The 18,154-nt window shown below is 42.4% G+C and overlaps 2 protein-coding genes across 3 annotated transcripts; one reads left to right on the top strand and one right to left on the bottom strand.

Annotated features, from left to right (window-relative positions):
- Positions 1–678: 678 nt before the first annotated feature.
- Positions 679–8,745, bottom strand: rnf6 (ring finger protein (C3H2C3 type) 6). The gene is made up of 4 exons (XM_078280478.1): positions 8,647–8,745; positions 7,377–7,532; positions 7,007–7,171; positions 679–4,357 (listed from the first exon to the last, which is right to left on the bottom strand). The coding sequence occupies exons 2-4, from the start codon at positions 7,516–7,518 to the stop codon at positions 2,505–2,507; spliced, it is 2,160 nt and encodes a 719-aa protein (XP_078136604.1). The 5' UTR covers positions 7,519–7,532; positions 8,647–8,745; the 3' UTR covers positions 679–2,504.
- A 604-nt stretch (positions 8,746–9,349) lies between these two features.
- Positions 9,350–17,635, top strand: cdk8 (cyclin dependent kinase 8). 2 transcript variants are annotated; one of them, XM_078280733.1, is made up of 13 exons: positions 9,350–9,810; positions 11,237–11,312; positions 11,784–11,894; positions 12,507–12,647; positions 13,940–13,997; positions 14,089–14,220; positions 14,315–14,458; positions 15,234–15,303; positions 15,513–15,585; positions 15,748–15,845; positions 16,040–16,118; positions 16,257–16,415; positions 16,589–17,635. In XM_078280733.1, the coding sequence occupies exons 1-13, from the start codon at positions 9,683–9,685 to the stop codon at positions 16,712–16,714; spliced, it is 1,395 nt and encodes a 464-aa protein (XP_078136859.1). In that variant the 5' UTR covers positions 9,350–9,682; the 3' UTR covers positions 16,715–17,635. The 2 variants fall into 2 exon arrangements, with proteins under 2 accessions (XP_078136859.1, XP_078136858.1); XM_078280732.1 differs by having other exon boundaries at positions 16,040–16,127.
- The last annotated feature ends 519 nt before the right edge of the window (positions 17,636–18,154 follow it).

Below are 18,154 nucleotides of genomic sequence, written 5' to 3'. Positions count from 1 at the left end.
AACAATAGGTCAACTTAATTGGGTTTAGAAAATTGCAAAGATCATTTCTCAATATTCTCTGATTTTATAAACCAAATAATTAATTGAACAATCAATTTCTACCATGCATTTCACAAGTGAGTTCAACCATAGACTGTAAATATTATTGTCATGAGTTAACAGTCTATGAGTTCAAAAGTATAATTCAAATGCCTATAAGAAATCAGCTGTGAACCTCTATTTTGAAGGACAACTGCCAATCTTCCTCTCCTGTCCTGTGTGGCCTGTTCAGTTGGTTCATTTGAGCTACGGGGACGAAATTAATAATATATTTTTTTATAAGCTACACAAAAAAGAAGAAATGAGAAAGAAAAGAAAATGGAAGAAACGAGAGGATCCTTGCATGTTAAATAGTGGTAGGCGACCCCCCCCCCCCACAGGCTTACAGAAATGGTTTAACCCTACTGCTCAGCAGCCAATGGGAACTTAGGACACTCACCCATTCAAACTGGAGAAGTAGCCAAATGGCTCAAAATCACGTGAAAAATCAACGTGTTGTTTACGTCTGAGAAATCACGTGTATTTGAATTTTTTGGCTCGTTTTGACATCTGTCGCTCAAAACCATAGACTCACAACTTCACGCGCACAGCGCTCTTATCCAATCAATGACGCGTGCGCACACACAACAGTATATCCACCAGATTTCCAGGCATAACAAAGCTGCATTTTATTCCATTGTTAAGGAGCAGAGAAGAAAACCCATGTCTTAATTTTATTACATAGTAACATATTTATCTTAACTGTTTACTCTCATCACATTGTAACATAATACATATTCATATTTCAAAAGTTGATTTCCATCTTATTAAATAGGAATAGAATAAATATTCACTTCTGAATTCAATGGCCACAACCCTCTCCAACTTCCCAAAGTGGTGCCTTCTGAGAACCAGGTTTACTGGGACACTTGCCCTTTCCTTCAGCACCCGCACAAACTCACATGCACACACAATTAAACCATACAAACTAACCCCACTCTCACATACTATACTGCATAATTCCCGCAGTTTTATTAGTGACATGTTAACTGCAGAGATGTAGTAATTCCTGTGTACTGTTGTTGATGTACAAAGTGACCGTGGTGGCAACACACTGCCTAGGTGTTTCAGCTAAACGATTCACCTGTGCTACACTAGAAATGCCAATATATGTGCATGTAATGTAAAGACAAACCATAAAGAGTGTACAGGATTATCATTCTAACACTGCCTCATTCAGGTGTTGCACTGGCAATGAAATAGAGTGCAACCATAGTACTGTGATAGGAAATGTAGTTTTGGAGCCAGAGCTGCAGCAAATGCTCCAAACATCAACAATTTCTTTTGGAATTAGCTTGTTGACAACTGTAAACACTCTTGAAAATCGCTTTTTCTCCTTTAATTCCATGCTCCAGGTTTTTGATCAGCTGATGCATCAGGCTAACTACTCAATGCATCTTCATGACACAGAACCCAGGGTGTCTGTCAGGCATGGAACAGCAACAGGAACCAAGAGGAAACATTAATTTCAGGTTAAACAAGACTTTGTTTTTAAGTGGAGATGATAATCAGGTATGACAATGTAAACATCAATGAACAGCTAAACAAACAATACTGTATTTTCTCTCTGTATTGCACAACTCATACTAAATTACATCTCTGAATTCCTGATTATCACATGCCTTCTGCATTTTATTTGAATTGTGCTGCTCATTTGGGTAATGTTAAAGATTTCAAAGTGGTGGATTTTAGTGGGTGACTTTTATGGATGAATTCTGTATTGCAATTACATGGAACAAGTGTATGGAAAGGGCTTAAACAAATACTACTAGACATACAGAATAAAACTTATTTCAAAATTAAATACATAGCTCACACACACATTCCAATAAATCATACATTTCTTAACCAATTGTAAAGGGACACTTTAAAATGAATGTTGAAGCTTTAAAATGGTGAATGTTAAAATTGCTTCCATTTTAAACAGATGGCATGTGAGGAGCAGCTTGCTTCAAAACCTTTAAATACAAGCAGTGGTGCGTTATTTACAGCTTATACTGAATAAATCAAGTCTAGAAGTGATTTGTGTAGTCCAGTTGTGACAAAGAGACGTCACATGTATCAGACATTAAAGAGTTAAAGTGAGACTAGTCAGCAGCAGCTACAGGAGCTCCTTAAGCATTAATGCCATCCATTGACATGGGCCTCTTAAGCTTAGTGACAGAGACCAGTGAAACAGGTCATAGGAAGAAGGAAATAAAACAGTAATAGGTTGCTGAACACAGTCTAAAAAAATAAAGTTTTGTTATTTCTCTGCATTTATAGTTTCCTTTTCCGCACTTTTGGTTCAACCTTCTTCAACTTCAACGCAATGGATATTTTCAAAGAAATTAAACCATGAAAGCGCTATGTACATGCAAAGCCCACTTGGGTCTGCTCAGTTCAGCCAGCCAGGAACTTGATAGTTGTGTTTGTGAGGAAATAGGTCAGTCATGATGCACTGCGAGTATGGGCTGCCTGCAGATGGGGCAGGTGTTGTTTTCAGAGAGCCAGCGGTCAATGCAGTGGATGTGAAACTCGTGGGAGCAGGGCAGGCGGCGCAGCTTGTTGCCCTGGGCATACTCATTGATGCAAACACTGCACGCACGACCCATCTCCCCCTCCAGGTTTGCCTGACCATAGGTACGCGTGGATAGATTGTCAATCTGCTCTTTGGTCAGGCCCCTCGGGTGTTCGTCATCCTCCTCGTCGTTGAGCAAGAAGAAGTGTGCCAGCCGCAGGATGGGTAGAGTACCATTTTCTACCAGGTTGTTGGTGTCTCTGCTTGTCGCTCGTCCCTCTGTGGTGCTTAGTACCCCTCCTCCGAGCCTGGCCTGCCCACCCTGGTCTTCCTCACTACCCACCAACCCCACCCTCTCCTGATCTACCCCACCTGTACCAACATGGCCAGCTTCGCTCTCATTTGTATGTAGACGACCAGGTGCGCTGGTGCTACTATTTGAAACACTAGCATCTGTGTGGATAGGTGCAACAGTTTCAGAATCAGCCTCTGTCTCCATTAGGGAACTCAGCTCCCCAAATCCGGTCATGATCTGGCGCAAGATGGAACGCAGAGCGGTGGAGTTGGGCTCCCCCAGGCCTGTCTCACTGATGCGCCTAAGTGGAATACGGATAGTGCTCACATAGGTGCGGATCCCAGCTCGCTCAGAGCGGGAAATGGTGCGTCTAAATCCACCACTGTCACTTTCAAATGTGACCGTATTCTCAGCAACCCGGGCACGAGAACGCGTTCTGTTGGCGATGCTGTCCCGATCGCGGTTTTCACCAGGTCGGATCCTTCTCACCTGCAGGTCCAACATGATGGTTGGGTGCCGTCGCACTGCGGAACTTCCTGCTCCTACTACATGCGATTCACTTTCGCGTTCTACTGTCTCTACAGCTGGCTCTGTTAGAGCTGCAGGTTCTGAAACAGCCTCCCCGGTCTCCATGGAAACAGGGCTTGTGCCATTGCCTGGCTCAGCAGTGTGGATGCTAGAGCCACTGACAGCACTGCTTGATGGTGGAGTGGTACTGGCAACAGGTATTCTGTGCAAGGGGGAACGGCTGCGCCTTGACAAGCGGGATGAAACCCCGCCCCTTGCTGCAGCTCTGCGTGCACGACCACGGGATCGAGTCCTACTGCCACGTGATTCGTGTCCAACTGTTGGGGCATGAGACCCAGACTGTGGTGACACACGGGGACAGTCTATAGAAGCAGACATATCGTCACTGCCCTGCTCTACTTCTACATTCAGAGGTGGATGTTGGGAAGGTGTAGTTTGCTCAAGAGGAGGGTTAGGAACAGTAGGAGGTGGTGCTAAAGAGTGCAAAGTGGCATTTCTCCTCTGAGCATCAGCTGGGGCGGCCACTGGTGCAGAAAGTGCAGGGGGGCTCATAGAAAGAGTGGTAGTGCTGCTGCGTGTGCGCCTTGTCTGCATCCTCCTACTGAGGGCTGGGCGGGGGGTGGGGTACGGGACTGGCCTTGGCGTGGTTGAAGGGCGAGGGTTGGAAAAAGAGGACGCAGTACGTATAGAAGGTGAAATTGTGTTTGGGGCAGTCACTGGCAGCTCTGCAGTGTCTGCAGTGTCATTATGCTCTCCCGGCTCTGGCTGATCATGGTTAATGTTGATCTCCAGGCTAAAGCGGAATTCTCCACTGTTAGGGTTGGTCCGACTGACCGCACGCCATGTTTGGTTGCCACTCTGCCCACTGCGGGTAGCATTACCAGTGCGTCTAAAAGTGTTAAGCCACTCCAGTAATGAGTCACCATTAGAAGTTTCTGCTCCAGGCTCTGGGCCCCCTGTAAAAAACAAACATGGGTAAGTCTGTAAACTAACATGTATTCATCCCAAAATCTATTCTCTTCACCCTAATGAAAGATTGCAATTTCCTGGTGTCCACTTACAATACTGACAGTCTGTTTCATACCTTACTCAAAGCCTGCACTTCCAGGCTATTTGCTGCCAGGCTAAACCAGAATCACAGTTGAACAAACAAAGTTGTGTTGCAACTAGGGCTGCAGCTATCGATTATTTTAGTAGTCGAGCATTCTACCGATTATTCCATTGATTAATCGAGTAATCTGATAAGACATACTTTTGCATTACTAAAAAGCAATAGTAAATAGTGGGATATTTACACAGGCGCCGCAAGAAAAAGGCTATAGGAATAATTTAAGATCCAAACCACCCAGGTAACAGCCATTTCTGTTGAGGTCGGGAATAAGGTAGCGGATACACCAGGCCAGAAGGAGCTTCTACCCTCAGGGCACCAAGATCCTAAATGAGGACACTGCCTAAAGTGGGATTTATGCACGCGCATTTGCCGTGAAAACATGCAGGAAACGCAATTTTCTGTTCACGTCAACGGCGCATGTTAAAATCCGGTGCTAATATGGCACCTGTGCCCGGTATCTACAGGACGGAATAGCAATGCGAATTTCGGTGCCTCATTACGGTGCCATCTAAATGTCTGCCCTGCTCTCTGACGCTCTGAAATAGACGTTAGAGGCAACAGAAACTTCACTGCATGTCACGCTAGTAAACACTAACAACACATTACACTTGGCAGCAGGTAACATAAGCCTACCGTTAGCTACAGTAGTAACTGGATTCAACACGGTTAAAATGCTGACAGCTAAACGGTGTAGTGTGACTGTATTTCACTGTAGATGATTCCAACAGCAGGATGTAGAACCGTCTGCCGCTAAAGCTATGAGCTAAAAGACACAAACTAGCACTGGTCACTGCTGTTGTCGAAAAATCAACACAGACGGGACTAAATGTTGCGTTTACTTAAAACTGGTAAACCTCGGGGTGCATTCAAAGTTATTGTAGAATACCCCTTTCTCATCTGTTTTTGTCTTTTAACAGCAATTTATTGGTGAAAGTAGTAATTATTGTTAAAAGTTATGTTATTACATTTTTAATCATCATTTAAATTGCCCCCTTTTTTGTGCTGATCTGAAAATGTATCCGATCCGTGACTCAAAACCGTGATCCGAACCGTGAGTTTTGTGATCCGTTGCACCCCTATTTGAGAGGGACGGGAAATGATATTGCAAGCCATTCTCTAATTGTTTCATTATTAAAATGTGTGGTATAGTTACATAAGAAATGAATTGCTCCAAATATAGGCAGTTTAAAACATGGCAACCGTAAAAGCTGATGCCTGGTTGCCAAGCCGGCAACCACTTTAAAAAGTTAGCGTTGAGCCCTGCAGTGGGCTGTATATATGTAGTTAAATGGATTATACAAAGCCTTCTTTGCCATGATGATTTTTAGTAATCGAATAACTCGAGGAATCGTTTCAGCCCTAGTTGCAACCTTGTTTAAACCTAGCATCAATATTTGTCCTAAATAATGTATGAAAAATGTTTCAGGAGCAATCAGTTTAATTCCTTTATAGGCATGTTAATGATTAACCGTTTTACTGTTAACCGACAATACCATTTTTGACCAATTAACTAACAATTAAACAGTTAAAAACAATATTATTAAAATAAAAATAAAAAAGTTATCTCACGATTTTGCATGACGTACAATCTATACATGAAACTATATCGATGAGGACTGGCAGGTTAAATTGGCCGTCCTATACATATGCCAGAGTAAGCCAGGCTGACTTGCAGGTTGATGCGGTAGATAAATGCTCAGACATACACGCTGCGGACCGCTGTGTACTTGTGTCGGTTGTGCACGCTGTTTCGGGAAAGTGGCTGCATGCGACAATGCTCCGAAGATCGTGGCTGCAGGGCCGGTACAAGTCCGCAGAATGCGGTAAGTATGTCCGAGCCTCCCGGATGGGTAAACTGGGACTCAGTTGCCTTAGCCTGGGAAAACCCTGACGAACTTCCGGCAAATTTGAGATTTGCTCTGCAAGTCAGTCTGGCCAAGAGCCCATTCAGGCCCATTTCCAATTTTTCCAAATCGAGGCACCAATCACAACCGTTGAGGCGGGCTTTACAAAATGACGATAGCGCAGTGACGGTGAGCAGCTTTTTGTTTACATTCATGACGGCTTCCGAAGCGCAGCAACCCGTTGATGCTGCTGTCGCCGCTACGTCACCCGGATCGTTGGTCCGATTGGTTAAAGGACTATCCAATGCGCCCAGAGGCATTTGAGCGGCGTCCGTTGGTGACACCCCTTTGGAAATGAGCTGCGAATGAAGCTTGCCCAGACCCACTCTCAGTTACAACTGAGAAGGGTCTGGTGTCAACCAGGCTACCGTTCCCTGCTTGTCTGTTAACGGTTAATGATCGGTTAACGAGGGCCGGCTAAAAAACTCTTCATTGGTACCCTATTTCTTTATAATGATCCAGTTTCAAAGAATTTATGATGAGAGCTTTTTGTCATGTTATTGTTTTTTGACTTCTTTTATTAATCAAGACTAGTGAAAGCCAAATTTGGAAAGATCAGATAGAGACAAGTCCCTCACCCTCCTCCCTACCTGCTCCTCGTCTCCCTCCAGCTCTTCTCTCCTCTCCCTCACCACTACTGCCCTGCTGTTCTCCAGAATCAGTAGTCTGCGAGCGCTGCTCAGTACGAGGCTGAGATGACATGCGCTCTTTTGCTCCATCAAGCCGCTGCCGAAGCTCCTCAGCAGTCACCTCCCCTGTGAAACATATGAACATGCAGGCTGTGATGTGCCGTCAGCAGCAATAGGTCACAAAGAATTAGCCCTGTTTCTATAGTGAGAGCAGATTATTGCTACATATTGTATTCGTTGTTAATTTCATCTGCTTGAATTACATGTTAAGTAAGCCTACATTGACAATCCCAATCATTGTGTTAACATAACAAGATGTGTCTCTCCTCACCAGGGGTGCCAAGCAGGTTGCTGTCTCTCATTAGGCGGTACTCCTCTTCACTCAATTCATTAATGAAGTGATAGTATGCCTCCTCCCGACGAAGACGCTCTGCCTGCCTCCGCCGTTCGTCTCCCCCACCAGGAGGGTCCATCACCGTGAAAAGTGCTGGCAGACATGAGATGAGTGAGGGAGTCAGTCAGGGGTGGAATGTCATTTAAAGCTACCCACTATAGCTTTACATTTAGCATTCATAAAATAAGGGCTGAAGTCACCCGTTGAGCCTCTGCAATTCCACTGTTCAAGTGGACATGCTTATATGTGATTACAATATGTTGATCAACTTACTAAGCAACTATTTGATTATCGTTTGGAAAGATAAAGAGCATATGCTTTCCTCGGCTCTATATCTCTTCCTGGGTTTTATTAGATTCTAAGATAAGAGCAGAAAACAAATGCAAGTTAGATTTGTTTGATTACCTTAGCCTTACAATTAATAATCGCTAGCCAATGACGAGTTAAGACAATGCCATCCATTTTCTATCGAAAGACTCCACCAGCAAGAGACTGAGTATTCTTGCTAACGTCGCTAACGTTTAATCCGAAGACTAGCGCCGTAAATGAATGTAATTTAGCATGTGGATAAATGCTCAATTCATTCAATGTAAGGGACAGACAATCATGATCCTAATAACAACGTAGTCTTCATGTGAGCTAATGTTAGCCAAGTTCCAACAGTAGCTACGGAAGGCCACGGAATAAAGCAACAAAACTGGCGTTGTCATCCTGGTTAGCCACCAATCACCGGCCTAGTGTTATTGACGGACACACTAAGCGTCCAATCACTGCTCTACAAAGGAGGGCCACGATCAACTAAACGGAGGTCTTGTCCATGTAAACGCAGGGCAAAGAAGGAAAGACAAAGAATCGTGTCAGTTTTATGACAGAATTAGATAAACGAGATGTTAATGCCTGGCAATGATTGACTGCGTTTCCACCAAAACACAACAGTCATCTGTGGACCTTTAAAGCATGCAGAGTGTCATTTTGAATGCGCAACGCTTTAGTTGCTAACCGAGCACTAGCAATTTAGCACATCTAACGTTAGCGAATAGCAGTCCGTCGACACTAGTGTTAGCTAGGTGAGCTGTGAGGCTGAATAACTCTTCAGATATAAATGTGACAAACTGTTTTATGAAGCAGTTGATGTATACAGAAGTTAACACTTAACCCTAGCATAGTTTTACAAGAGATGACAATGATATTAAAATAAATGTACTACCTGACAAAGCAGCGATAATATGGACGGTTTGCTTTGCTCTCCCTTCTCTCACAAACCAAGATGGGACCAGTGGTGCTACATTAGACCTTCCGTCAAAAACAACCTCCCTGGCTACATTGGTTCCTAGGTAACACAACATCTGCAACATGATAGCTCAATGTTTGTTGTCCAAAAAGGGTACACTGAGCGCAACAAATTTACTCTAGTTATTAGTTCCCTTTTGTGAAACTATACTATGGCAAACAGTGCAGCTTTTATTTACTGCCGTTCTATAAAGATATGATGCTGCTGGTACACTATGGAGTAGAGCAGGCCACCTACAACATGCATTGTAAAACTTCAAATATAAGTAAAATGTATAGTCATACAATCGTACACAGCACAACGTAGTGAAATCAGTTATCTGCATTTAACCCATTCTAAGCATTAGGAACAGTGGGCATCCACTGTATTTCTAGTATATCATACTAGAATGTAGGCTACTTATTATGTTATGCATAGCAAAATGATTGTATTTTAGCACTAATGCCACAATAGGGCAAAAATATATACTTTTTTTCAACATACGGCTGTTATGATTGAATAAACTTATACATCATCTCTAATTATTATAGTGTGAATTTCCACGTGGTGTAGTCTGTCTACCCATTTTCCTTTAGCTCTTTCTCTGCTGCAGGGCTGTCTTCACGACGTTTTGCGACAGTGCCGTGCGCGAATACGGCGTCGTTACCGAGTGAAGTGCGTCTCTTTGGAGCAGATACCGGCTGAGAGAAACGCAGCAACAAGAGAAAGGAATATATTTCGGGCTCGTTTTTCATCTGGATTATCTCCGGGCACCGCGCATCCCATCTGGTACAAACAATTTAATCCAAAAACTCGATGTGGAAGATAGGCTGAAAGAAGAAAGGGCTACGCTGGGGACGGCAACTAGCCGAATTACTAAATCGAGCTCGTTGAAGTAGCCTAGTTGCCTCCCAAGCGACGCTTTAAAAAAGAAAGAAAGGAGGGGATATATTGAGCCCAAACAGTGGTGAAAATGGACTATGATTTTAAAGTGAAGCTGACCGGCGAAAGAGAGCGTGTCGAGGACCTGTTTGAGTACGAAGGATGCAAAGTGGGACGAGGCACCTACGGTCATGTATACAAGGCGAAGAGAAAAGATGGGTGAGTTGATGACCAGCAAGGCCTCTAGCCTGTGAACCCTTTGCCAGCCCCCCTCCCTTTCCCAAATACATTTTAATTACTTCTCTCATTTATTTTCTCTTCAAAGCTGGTGTGCCACTGGTTGGCCTATTTAAGGCATAGTTAGAGATGTATGTGGAGTAATACATTTAACATGTATTACAATTACCTGCCCTGTCAGGATGTTGAGTACGCTTTGTGTCGTCTAACAGGTTTACCATTGTGAACGTGGCTTCCCTTTCTGTGACCTTTCTCATTCCTGAAGCATATATTTTGTCATTTGTTGTTGCTCAACAGTAGGCATTTTTTTTAATTTAGTAAACGTAAGAGCCTTAGCAGGTGATGAGGTGATGTAGGATACTCAGGTGCATGTGCAGGCATTTGGTGTCAGTGGTCTTTTTTTTTTAAAGGGAGGGGGTTGCTTTTATAATGCTCAAGGAAAATATCTCTACACCAACCTATATGAATTTTGCCATCTCCCAAAATGCTTTGTGAGAATGATTAAAAATCGTTAATTTGAAAAGGAATCGAACATGTCTTTTGTCAACCAAAGCAGTGTATATGATAAAATATGTTCTCTAACATGCCTACATTTTTGTCCATGTTGATTATATGCTCTTGTTTGTCCTTATTACTCTTAATATCAGCCCACCTTCATTCCCTTTTGTTGTGCATTTTGTGGCTTTTTTGCCTTTTAGTCAACAGTGGAGAGATGTCATGAAATAAGGGGAGGGGAAGATGGGGAATGACCCGCAACTAAGGTCCCTAGCTGGACCTGAACTTTGTATACTCTGTGGTTTGTGGTCAGCACCTTAACCCTAAACCTACCTTCATTTCTTAACCTTGTATGTGTTTACCTTCTCCCAACTGTTTCTAATATAGTCCATGAAACCGTTACATGTGTCTGGACCAGAGCTGGGGAGTACTGAAGGCAGCTTGAGCCACAAGGCCCATACTAGGCCCATTATCGTAGCCTGGACATACTGGCAGCCAGAACCATACAAAACAACCCTAAAGTGTTTAAAGAGGTGGCTGTTTATTAGACTCTGTGAGATCATTTGTGCTGCAGCAGTTGGACGAGGCCTTAGGAAACACAAAGCATGGGTTTATGAGATGATTTAGGCCAGGGGGAGGGAGGGGTTATAACCAATTTATTCAAGTGAAAGCCAGTCCTAGTGCTCTGTTTGTCCCTCGCCAGCTGCCAGACAGGACCTGTTTCCTCTCCCCCTGTATTGTTTTGAGCCTCAGAGGTGAGCTTGATTACACAAATCTGGGAGGAATGCAACTCGGCCTCTTCTCAGAGTCCCTGTGCCAGCTGCCAAGTGCCCCCCTTTATGTTTCTGTGCAGACAGCTCTCAGGGGGCCCGCAGTTTGGTCTGGTGTTGATGTTGTTCCTCTCTGTTTGTAGGAAGGATGATAAGGACTACGCCCTCAAGCAGATTGAAGGCACTGGCATCTCCATGTCAGCCTGCAGAGAGATTGCAGTAAGAACTGCCTGACTTACTCTGTTCCTTGTTTGATCTCTGTTCAACACCCTCATGCCATTCCTAGGTGGCTTATGTAATAACCGAATCACCTTCACAAAGTAGCTTTTGTAAAGTAACATCAGGCATAAAACAAGAGAGCCAGAATGAATCACAGAACAATAAAATAGACATTAATGTAATGCATACAAAGGGTAGACAATATCATTAATATAAACTATGTCCTCAGTATCAAACATATGATTTAAAAAAAAAGTGTTAATAGTTGCAAGTTATTTTTATTGTAATGCATTCAGTTGTACAGGTGATATTGTGTTTGTCCTTGTTGGTATTATTTATTGAAATCAGTACAGTAATTTCCCCACTTTTAGCCGTTAATAGCAGCATTACCTAGAACAAAATGGCTATTAGTCATTCTTGATTTCTGCGATAAGAGTGTGTCGGTCCTCTGAGTGGGTTTGTATATTGCAGCTGCTGCGGGAGCTGAAGCACCCCAACGTCATCTCACTGCAGAAAGTGTTCCTGTCACACGCGGACCGTAAAGTATGGCTGCTGTTTGACTACGCCGAACACGATCTCTGGGTAAAATGCACACATACACAACACACACTGGAGCTGCATGGCATGACTTATCAAACATACTGCAACATTGTCCACTGAATATGCCAATATGACTGGGAATGCTTGTACATCGTTTCTGTATCATACATTTATAATCATTTCTTTAATAGTTTTAGACCAACACACATTGACATACTGCAGATTCCCACCCATTTATGTGAGTTTATGTGGGTTATATATATTTTAGTTTTAAATGAGCAACACAACCACCGACATTCACCATAAGCCAGTTGTAAGGGAAAAAAAAACTCAAAATTGTGCATTGCAAAGTCTCATTAAAACACACATACACCATAAAGTATTAAACATTTGGTAGTCAAACCTCTACTGCATTACACTTGGCAGGGTATAAGAACTGAGTTAAAATGCCATTTTCTGCCACAAAGCTGCACACTCAATTCCCCTCCCAAGGAAGTGGAAACACATGCCACAAACATCAGCCTTACTCATCTTGCCTGTAGCATAAACGTAACAGTTGGGACCATACAAATGTAGAAAAGCACACAAAATGATGGATTTTAGTCATCACATACGCATGCACACCACAATTACTATTATCTTGTCTTTCTGTAGCACATTATTAAGTTCCACAGAGCATCCAAGGCCAACAAGAAGCCACTTCAGCTGCCCAGAGGAATGGTCAAGTCTCTGCTCTACCAGATCCTGGATGGCATCCATTACCTCCACGCCAACTGGGTCCTCCACAGAGACCTTGTAAGAGGATTGAGGAGGGCAGAGAGGGAAAGGGGAGGAGAGGATGGGGGAGAGAGAAAATATTTTGGTAGAAGGGAAAACAAGTCAGCAGTTGATGAGAGAGTAGAAGATTATTGGGCAGAGAATCAGTCTGAGGCATGTGAAGCATGTTTTGAGTTATGGCTCTACCTATTTTCACATTTTAAATGTTTTTTATTCGTAGATGAATGATTTAACAGGTTTAAGTCGACCAAGATTAGCACGCATTTGTCATATACAAATTTTCTACAATATTCTATGTTATAGTTGTTTGGGTGAAAGGTTATTACATAAAAACGTTCAAATAGTTGCAGTAGTTGTGTTCTGAAGGAAAGCTTTGTTTCTAGTGTTGCATTTTGTTCTGTAAAATAAGAATTTAAAAATATTTGTCTCAGATTTTTAACAGGTTTTACTTGTGTGATTGGAAAGCCACATTATCTGCCATTTACAACCACAGTGAGATGGAAATGGTAGACCTCCACTCCTGTGGGATGCAGTGTGTACATCAAGTCCACTAGAGGGCAGTAAAAAAAAAAAGAGACACGCCACATTCAGGACTGTAGTTCAGTGTCTGCAGGTCTTGAAAAGTTTGAAAAGCATTGTATTCAGTTATCTCAACATTAAGAAAAAAATGACATTGATTTAAAAAAAAAAAAAAAGCCTTCATTTTAATTTTAAAAAGCATATTGATGTTAGTTATAAAAATGTTTTTGTATCTGATTGTCGGCATGAAATTACACTTGAAAGTGTACCACTAAAAGTGGTAATGTTAGGACAATGGATTTTGTGTCAGTCAGCGCTATCAGACGTGAAGTAAATATTGTCACTAATGCTTACTACAGTAGCTAGGAAGCTCATCGTCTCATTAGAACAAGTGCTGATTTTAGTAAAAACTTAAATTGGTTAATCCATCCTCTCATTTAATGCCACTTATCATGGTTGCATTAATTCATTAAAAAAAAAAATATTATATTGTTATTATAGGAATTATTGTTATATACTGCTGGAAAGTACTGAAAATGTGATATAATTATAACTAATTTGAGGCCTGATTGTGGTTTTCCATCATACTTTGTCCGGTATGATCGTGAAACAGGCATGAAATTGCATTCTATGTGGTCTTAAAAAGGCTTCTGTTTAAAGTGGTGAACACTGCGTAAATCATGAGCGCAACAACTGGGCCAGGCAAAGCTGATTTAATCTCAGTGATTTTGCTGTCAACGTTTGGATTGTTGAAGCATGTTAAAAATTGTGTATCCGTCTCTTTTCCTCAGAAACCAGCTAACATTTTAGTGATGGGGGAAGGGCCAGAGAGGGGTAGAGTAAAGATTGGTATGTATAATATCCTCTTTTTTAAATGTTTAAAGTTCACTTATTGTTTAAGTTTGCTACTACTTTATTGACTGTAATGTCTATTCTGCAGCGGACATGGGGTTTGCCCGTCTCTTCAATTCACCGCTGAAGCCTTTAGCCGATCTCGACCCTGTCGTGGTCACCTTCTGGTACAGAGCACCTGAACTACTGCTGGGGGCTCGACACTACACCAAAGCCATCGGTGAGAATTGTGCAACCACATCTGTCTGTGCAACTTCCAGTTCTACTGACTTTAGTGACAGTTGAAGTTAGTGTGTGCTCTGCTTTTCTCTCAGACATCTGGGCGATTGGCTGCATCTTTGCGGAGCTGCTAACATCTGAGCCCATATTCCACTGTCGCCAGGAGGACATCAAGACCAGTAACCCTTACCACCATGACCAACTGGACCGCATCTTTAACGTCATGGGCTTCCCTGCTGGTGAGAGTCTAGTGCCGCCAGACTTTGGGCATGAAATACTGTAAATAATTGCTTCAAAAAGGGATGTATTGCTTGTGACATTAAGTGAAATAAGTACTTCTGATTTTTCAAACAATGTACACAATAAAACAATAAAATGTCATTCAGCTGCTATTACACCAAAGTGTCACAGCTGCTGTCTTGCCTTTATAATGGAAAAATGCTGTGGAGGGATAAGCATTTTTCCGTTCCTAACGGAGGCAGATTATTTGCTTGGTCTTTTTTCAAGCTCCCTTTATTCCTTAGGCTGTACTGTGGTCTGTTGGCTCTGAACACCAATTCACTGACACAATAGATGAAGCCCATTCACAAACACAAACTTTTACTTGCAGGGCTACATTTGGGCCTATTTTTTCCAGTTCACTTAAGCTGCTCTGATTTTTATTTATTTTTTTATTTTTTATTTTTTTTTCCCCTTTCCTTCTATCATCTCTGCTGCTGTAGTTCTGTAATTCACCAGTCTGACTGATGGATTTTGTTTTGATTTTGCAGGACAATCAAGCTGAACAAATTTTGCTTCGGGGCAAATTTAACATCATTTTCAAAATAAATAAATAAATCTTAAACCTGTAAGTCACAACCAAAGCTCAATATGCCCTTGATGTAACATGCAGTTGTTGTGGGGGAATCATTGTACTGAAAACAATTATATTCCAGACTCTTCAACCTAAATAATCTGTTCTTCAAGGGAGGGAGGATGTGACATGGTATAATCCTGTTTTCCCTCATTTGACAGATAAAGACTGGGAGGATATCAAAAAGATGCCCGAACACTCCACACTGATGAAAGACTTTAGAAGGAACACGTGAGTCTGCAGAGTACCACTGTCCTAGTTTTCTAAAAGATCAGAAACAAAGTTAGAGCAAAGCCGAGTGCCATGTCTGCTGGCAAAAATACATTTTTGAGCATTGTACACAATTCTTACTTAACCATGTAATAACACTGCATGTTATTATACCTAGTAATTGCACGGAAGGCATGATATTAATATAATTCGCTCCCTCTCTATCACAGATACACGAACTGCAGCCTTATAAAGTACATGGAAAAACATAAAGTCAAGCCAGACAGCAAAGCATTCCACTTGGTGAGTTAAAATGCCTCGGTAATATGGCAATTGCATGGAATTTCTATAACTTATTGACATTATGGTACAATTATAATAGAAGCTTTAGTTTGGATCTCCGTGACAAATGAAGCATGCTTTGTCGTTATGTTTGAGGCTGACATTGTGTGCAATTCATTAAAGCTGCAGAAGCTGTTGACCATGGACCCCATCCGTAGAATCACGTCTGAACAGGCCATGCAGGACCCCTACTTTTTGGAGGAGCCCCTGCCCACCTCTGAGTGAGTCACAGCGCACATACACACACCCATACTCACAGTCTGTATCCAGTTTATTTATCTTGTGCTAGTCCTTGGCTTGAGTCACATGACCCTAGGGTCGCTATCACGTTGAACAGGTCCCCTAGCTAATTAGCTTCGAGTCATGGGAATAAATGTTTGAAGTTGACAAGCCTCTTTCCATTTTTTTTCTCCAGTGTGTTTGCAGGCTGCCAGATTCCCTACCCCAAGAGGGAGTTCCTGACAGAGGAGGAGCCAGAGGACAAGGCGGACAAAGTAAGAAATGTGCGACATACTGTCTCGCCTATTTCAAGAATATATACAGAAAAGGGAAAGGGAAACATTGCAAAGAGGTAGTAAATGTACACGTACAATACAACGTACAAGTCTTTTTTCTTATTTTTTTACTATTAGAAAAACCAGCAGCAGCAACAGGGAAACAACCACACGAATGGGGCGGGGCACACTGGCAACCCTGACAACAGCCATGCCCAGGGCCCGCCTCTGAAGAAAGTGCGGGTTGTCCCACCCACCACTACCTCAGGTGGCCTCATCATGACCTCAGACTACCAGGTAGGTCTCTCCTCCCTCTTTTTTTGGAAGAAAATATAGCTCTCTCATGTAAGCTTGGCATGTCTGCCTAATAAACCTGGAAACCAAGAGGGCGCTAAAGTTTTGAGGCCGAAACAAAGAGTGTAGTTGAAAGGATTTAATGAATATCTTCTTATTTTTTTTCCTCCCTGCAGCGCTCCAATCCACATGCTGCCTATCAGAACCCTGGACCAAGCACATCACTGCCCCAAAGCAGCATGGGATACTCCTCTACCTCCCAACAGCCGCCCCAGTACTCCCACCAGACCCACCGCTACTGAGACCACCCCTTCCACACACACACACACACACACACACACACACACACACACTCATACGTACATACACTTATACACACATATATAAACGCATAACCAGCCCGCACCATGCCCACCCACCTGAACAAATGTACTGAGGGATGTGGGATGTCCAAGGCATGTCCGCTCTACCCCACAGAGGGCACTTTCTCTGCAGCAGTCTGTTAGGGCAGAATAACAGCAATCTACACTTCTTCAAGATGACACCCCCCCAGTATTAAAAACACAGCTAGAGAGCAAAACCTGATGGGTGAAACACAAGGCGGGAGAATGAGAAGAGTGGATACTATGGTGAAATCCAACCTGTTTCTGTTACTCAGACGTAATCAAACCAGCCGTGAGAAGATGGCTTGGTTTGGGGGTGACACGTGTTAATCTGCTGTGTCATCTCCTCCCCTTTTCTTCTTCACCTGTCTCCACACCCCCACCTACACCCTACCCCAGCCAGTTACCCTCTTCTTGTTGAAGCTTGGATGAGACTGAAAGCAATGTGACTGCCAGCAGTGACAGATATTTCCTGTCCTCCTGTCTGTCTGTCTGTTTATTTTGTGTGTGTGTGTGCCCCTGTGATGCCTCAGCTGAGGACTGAACTGAGCTGCTGTGAAGCATGCTGGGAGGGAATGTGGAGCCCCCACAGCTGTGGCGTTGAGGGTTTTTGTTCAGAAAGGACAAAAAAATTTTTTTAGGAGTTTATAATTTAATCAGTTTTCATGGTTTTGTTTTCATGGCAAGTGTGGGAAAGCAGCTGCTGTATGCTGTGGGCAAGCCTTAGAACATGATGACAAACCAACCAATTGCATGGAGGATGGCAGATGGAACATGCATTGTACTGTATTGAAATATTTTACATGAAGCAAGTATCCTGACAATAAAAGTAAAAACTTTGATATTGTTAATTGTGTGTATGTGCAAGCAGCTGATGAGGGATGCAAACTTATGCAAGTATTTCCCTTTTGCACCTCTTTTGCCATCTATCTTTTTACTTTTAACAACACTCAGTGTCACAGAAAGCTTAATACATTTTCCAAAATTCTTAGACACCTTACTTACAGTGGCCTGTTGATATATTATTGTTTGTTATTTTAAGATAATTTTTTATCATTGATTGATCTGACAATTATTTTCTTGATGAATCAATCATCAATTTGTCTGTAGAACATCAAAACAGTGGTTAAAGGCCAGTACAATTTGATTTCTAAACAGTCCAAAATCTACAAATATTGACATAATATAAAAGCAGCAAATCAAAGAATCTGTAAGAGAATATTTATATATTATCAGAATTGTTGCAGATTCATTTTCTGTTGATGGACTAATTGTTTCCGCACTAATGTTTATGAAATCTACAGTATTTCTGTTGGATGCACAGAATCTCAACTTGAATCAACAAAAAGTCATATATTG

The sequence above is a fragment of the Sander vitreus genome, chromosome 22, assembly GCF_031162955.1.
Source record: "Sander vitreus isolate 19-12246 chromosome 22, sanVit1, whole genome shotgun sequence".
Lineage (NCBI taxonomy): Eukaryota > Metazoa > Chordata > Actinopteri > Perciformes > Percidae > Sander > Sander vitreus.
The sequence above is the reverse complement of the archived record's forward strand: the minus strand, read 5'-3'. Positions and strand labels throughout refer to the sequence as shown.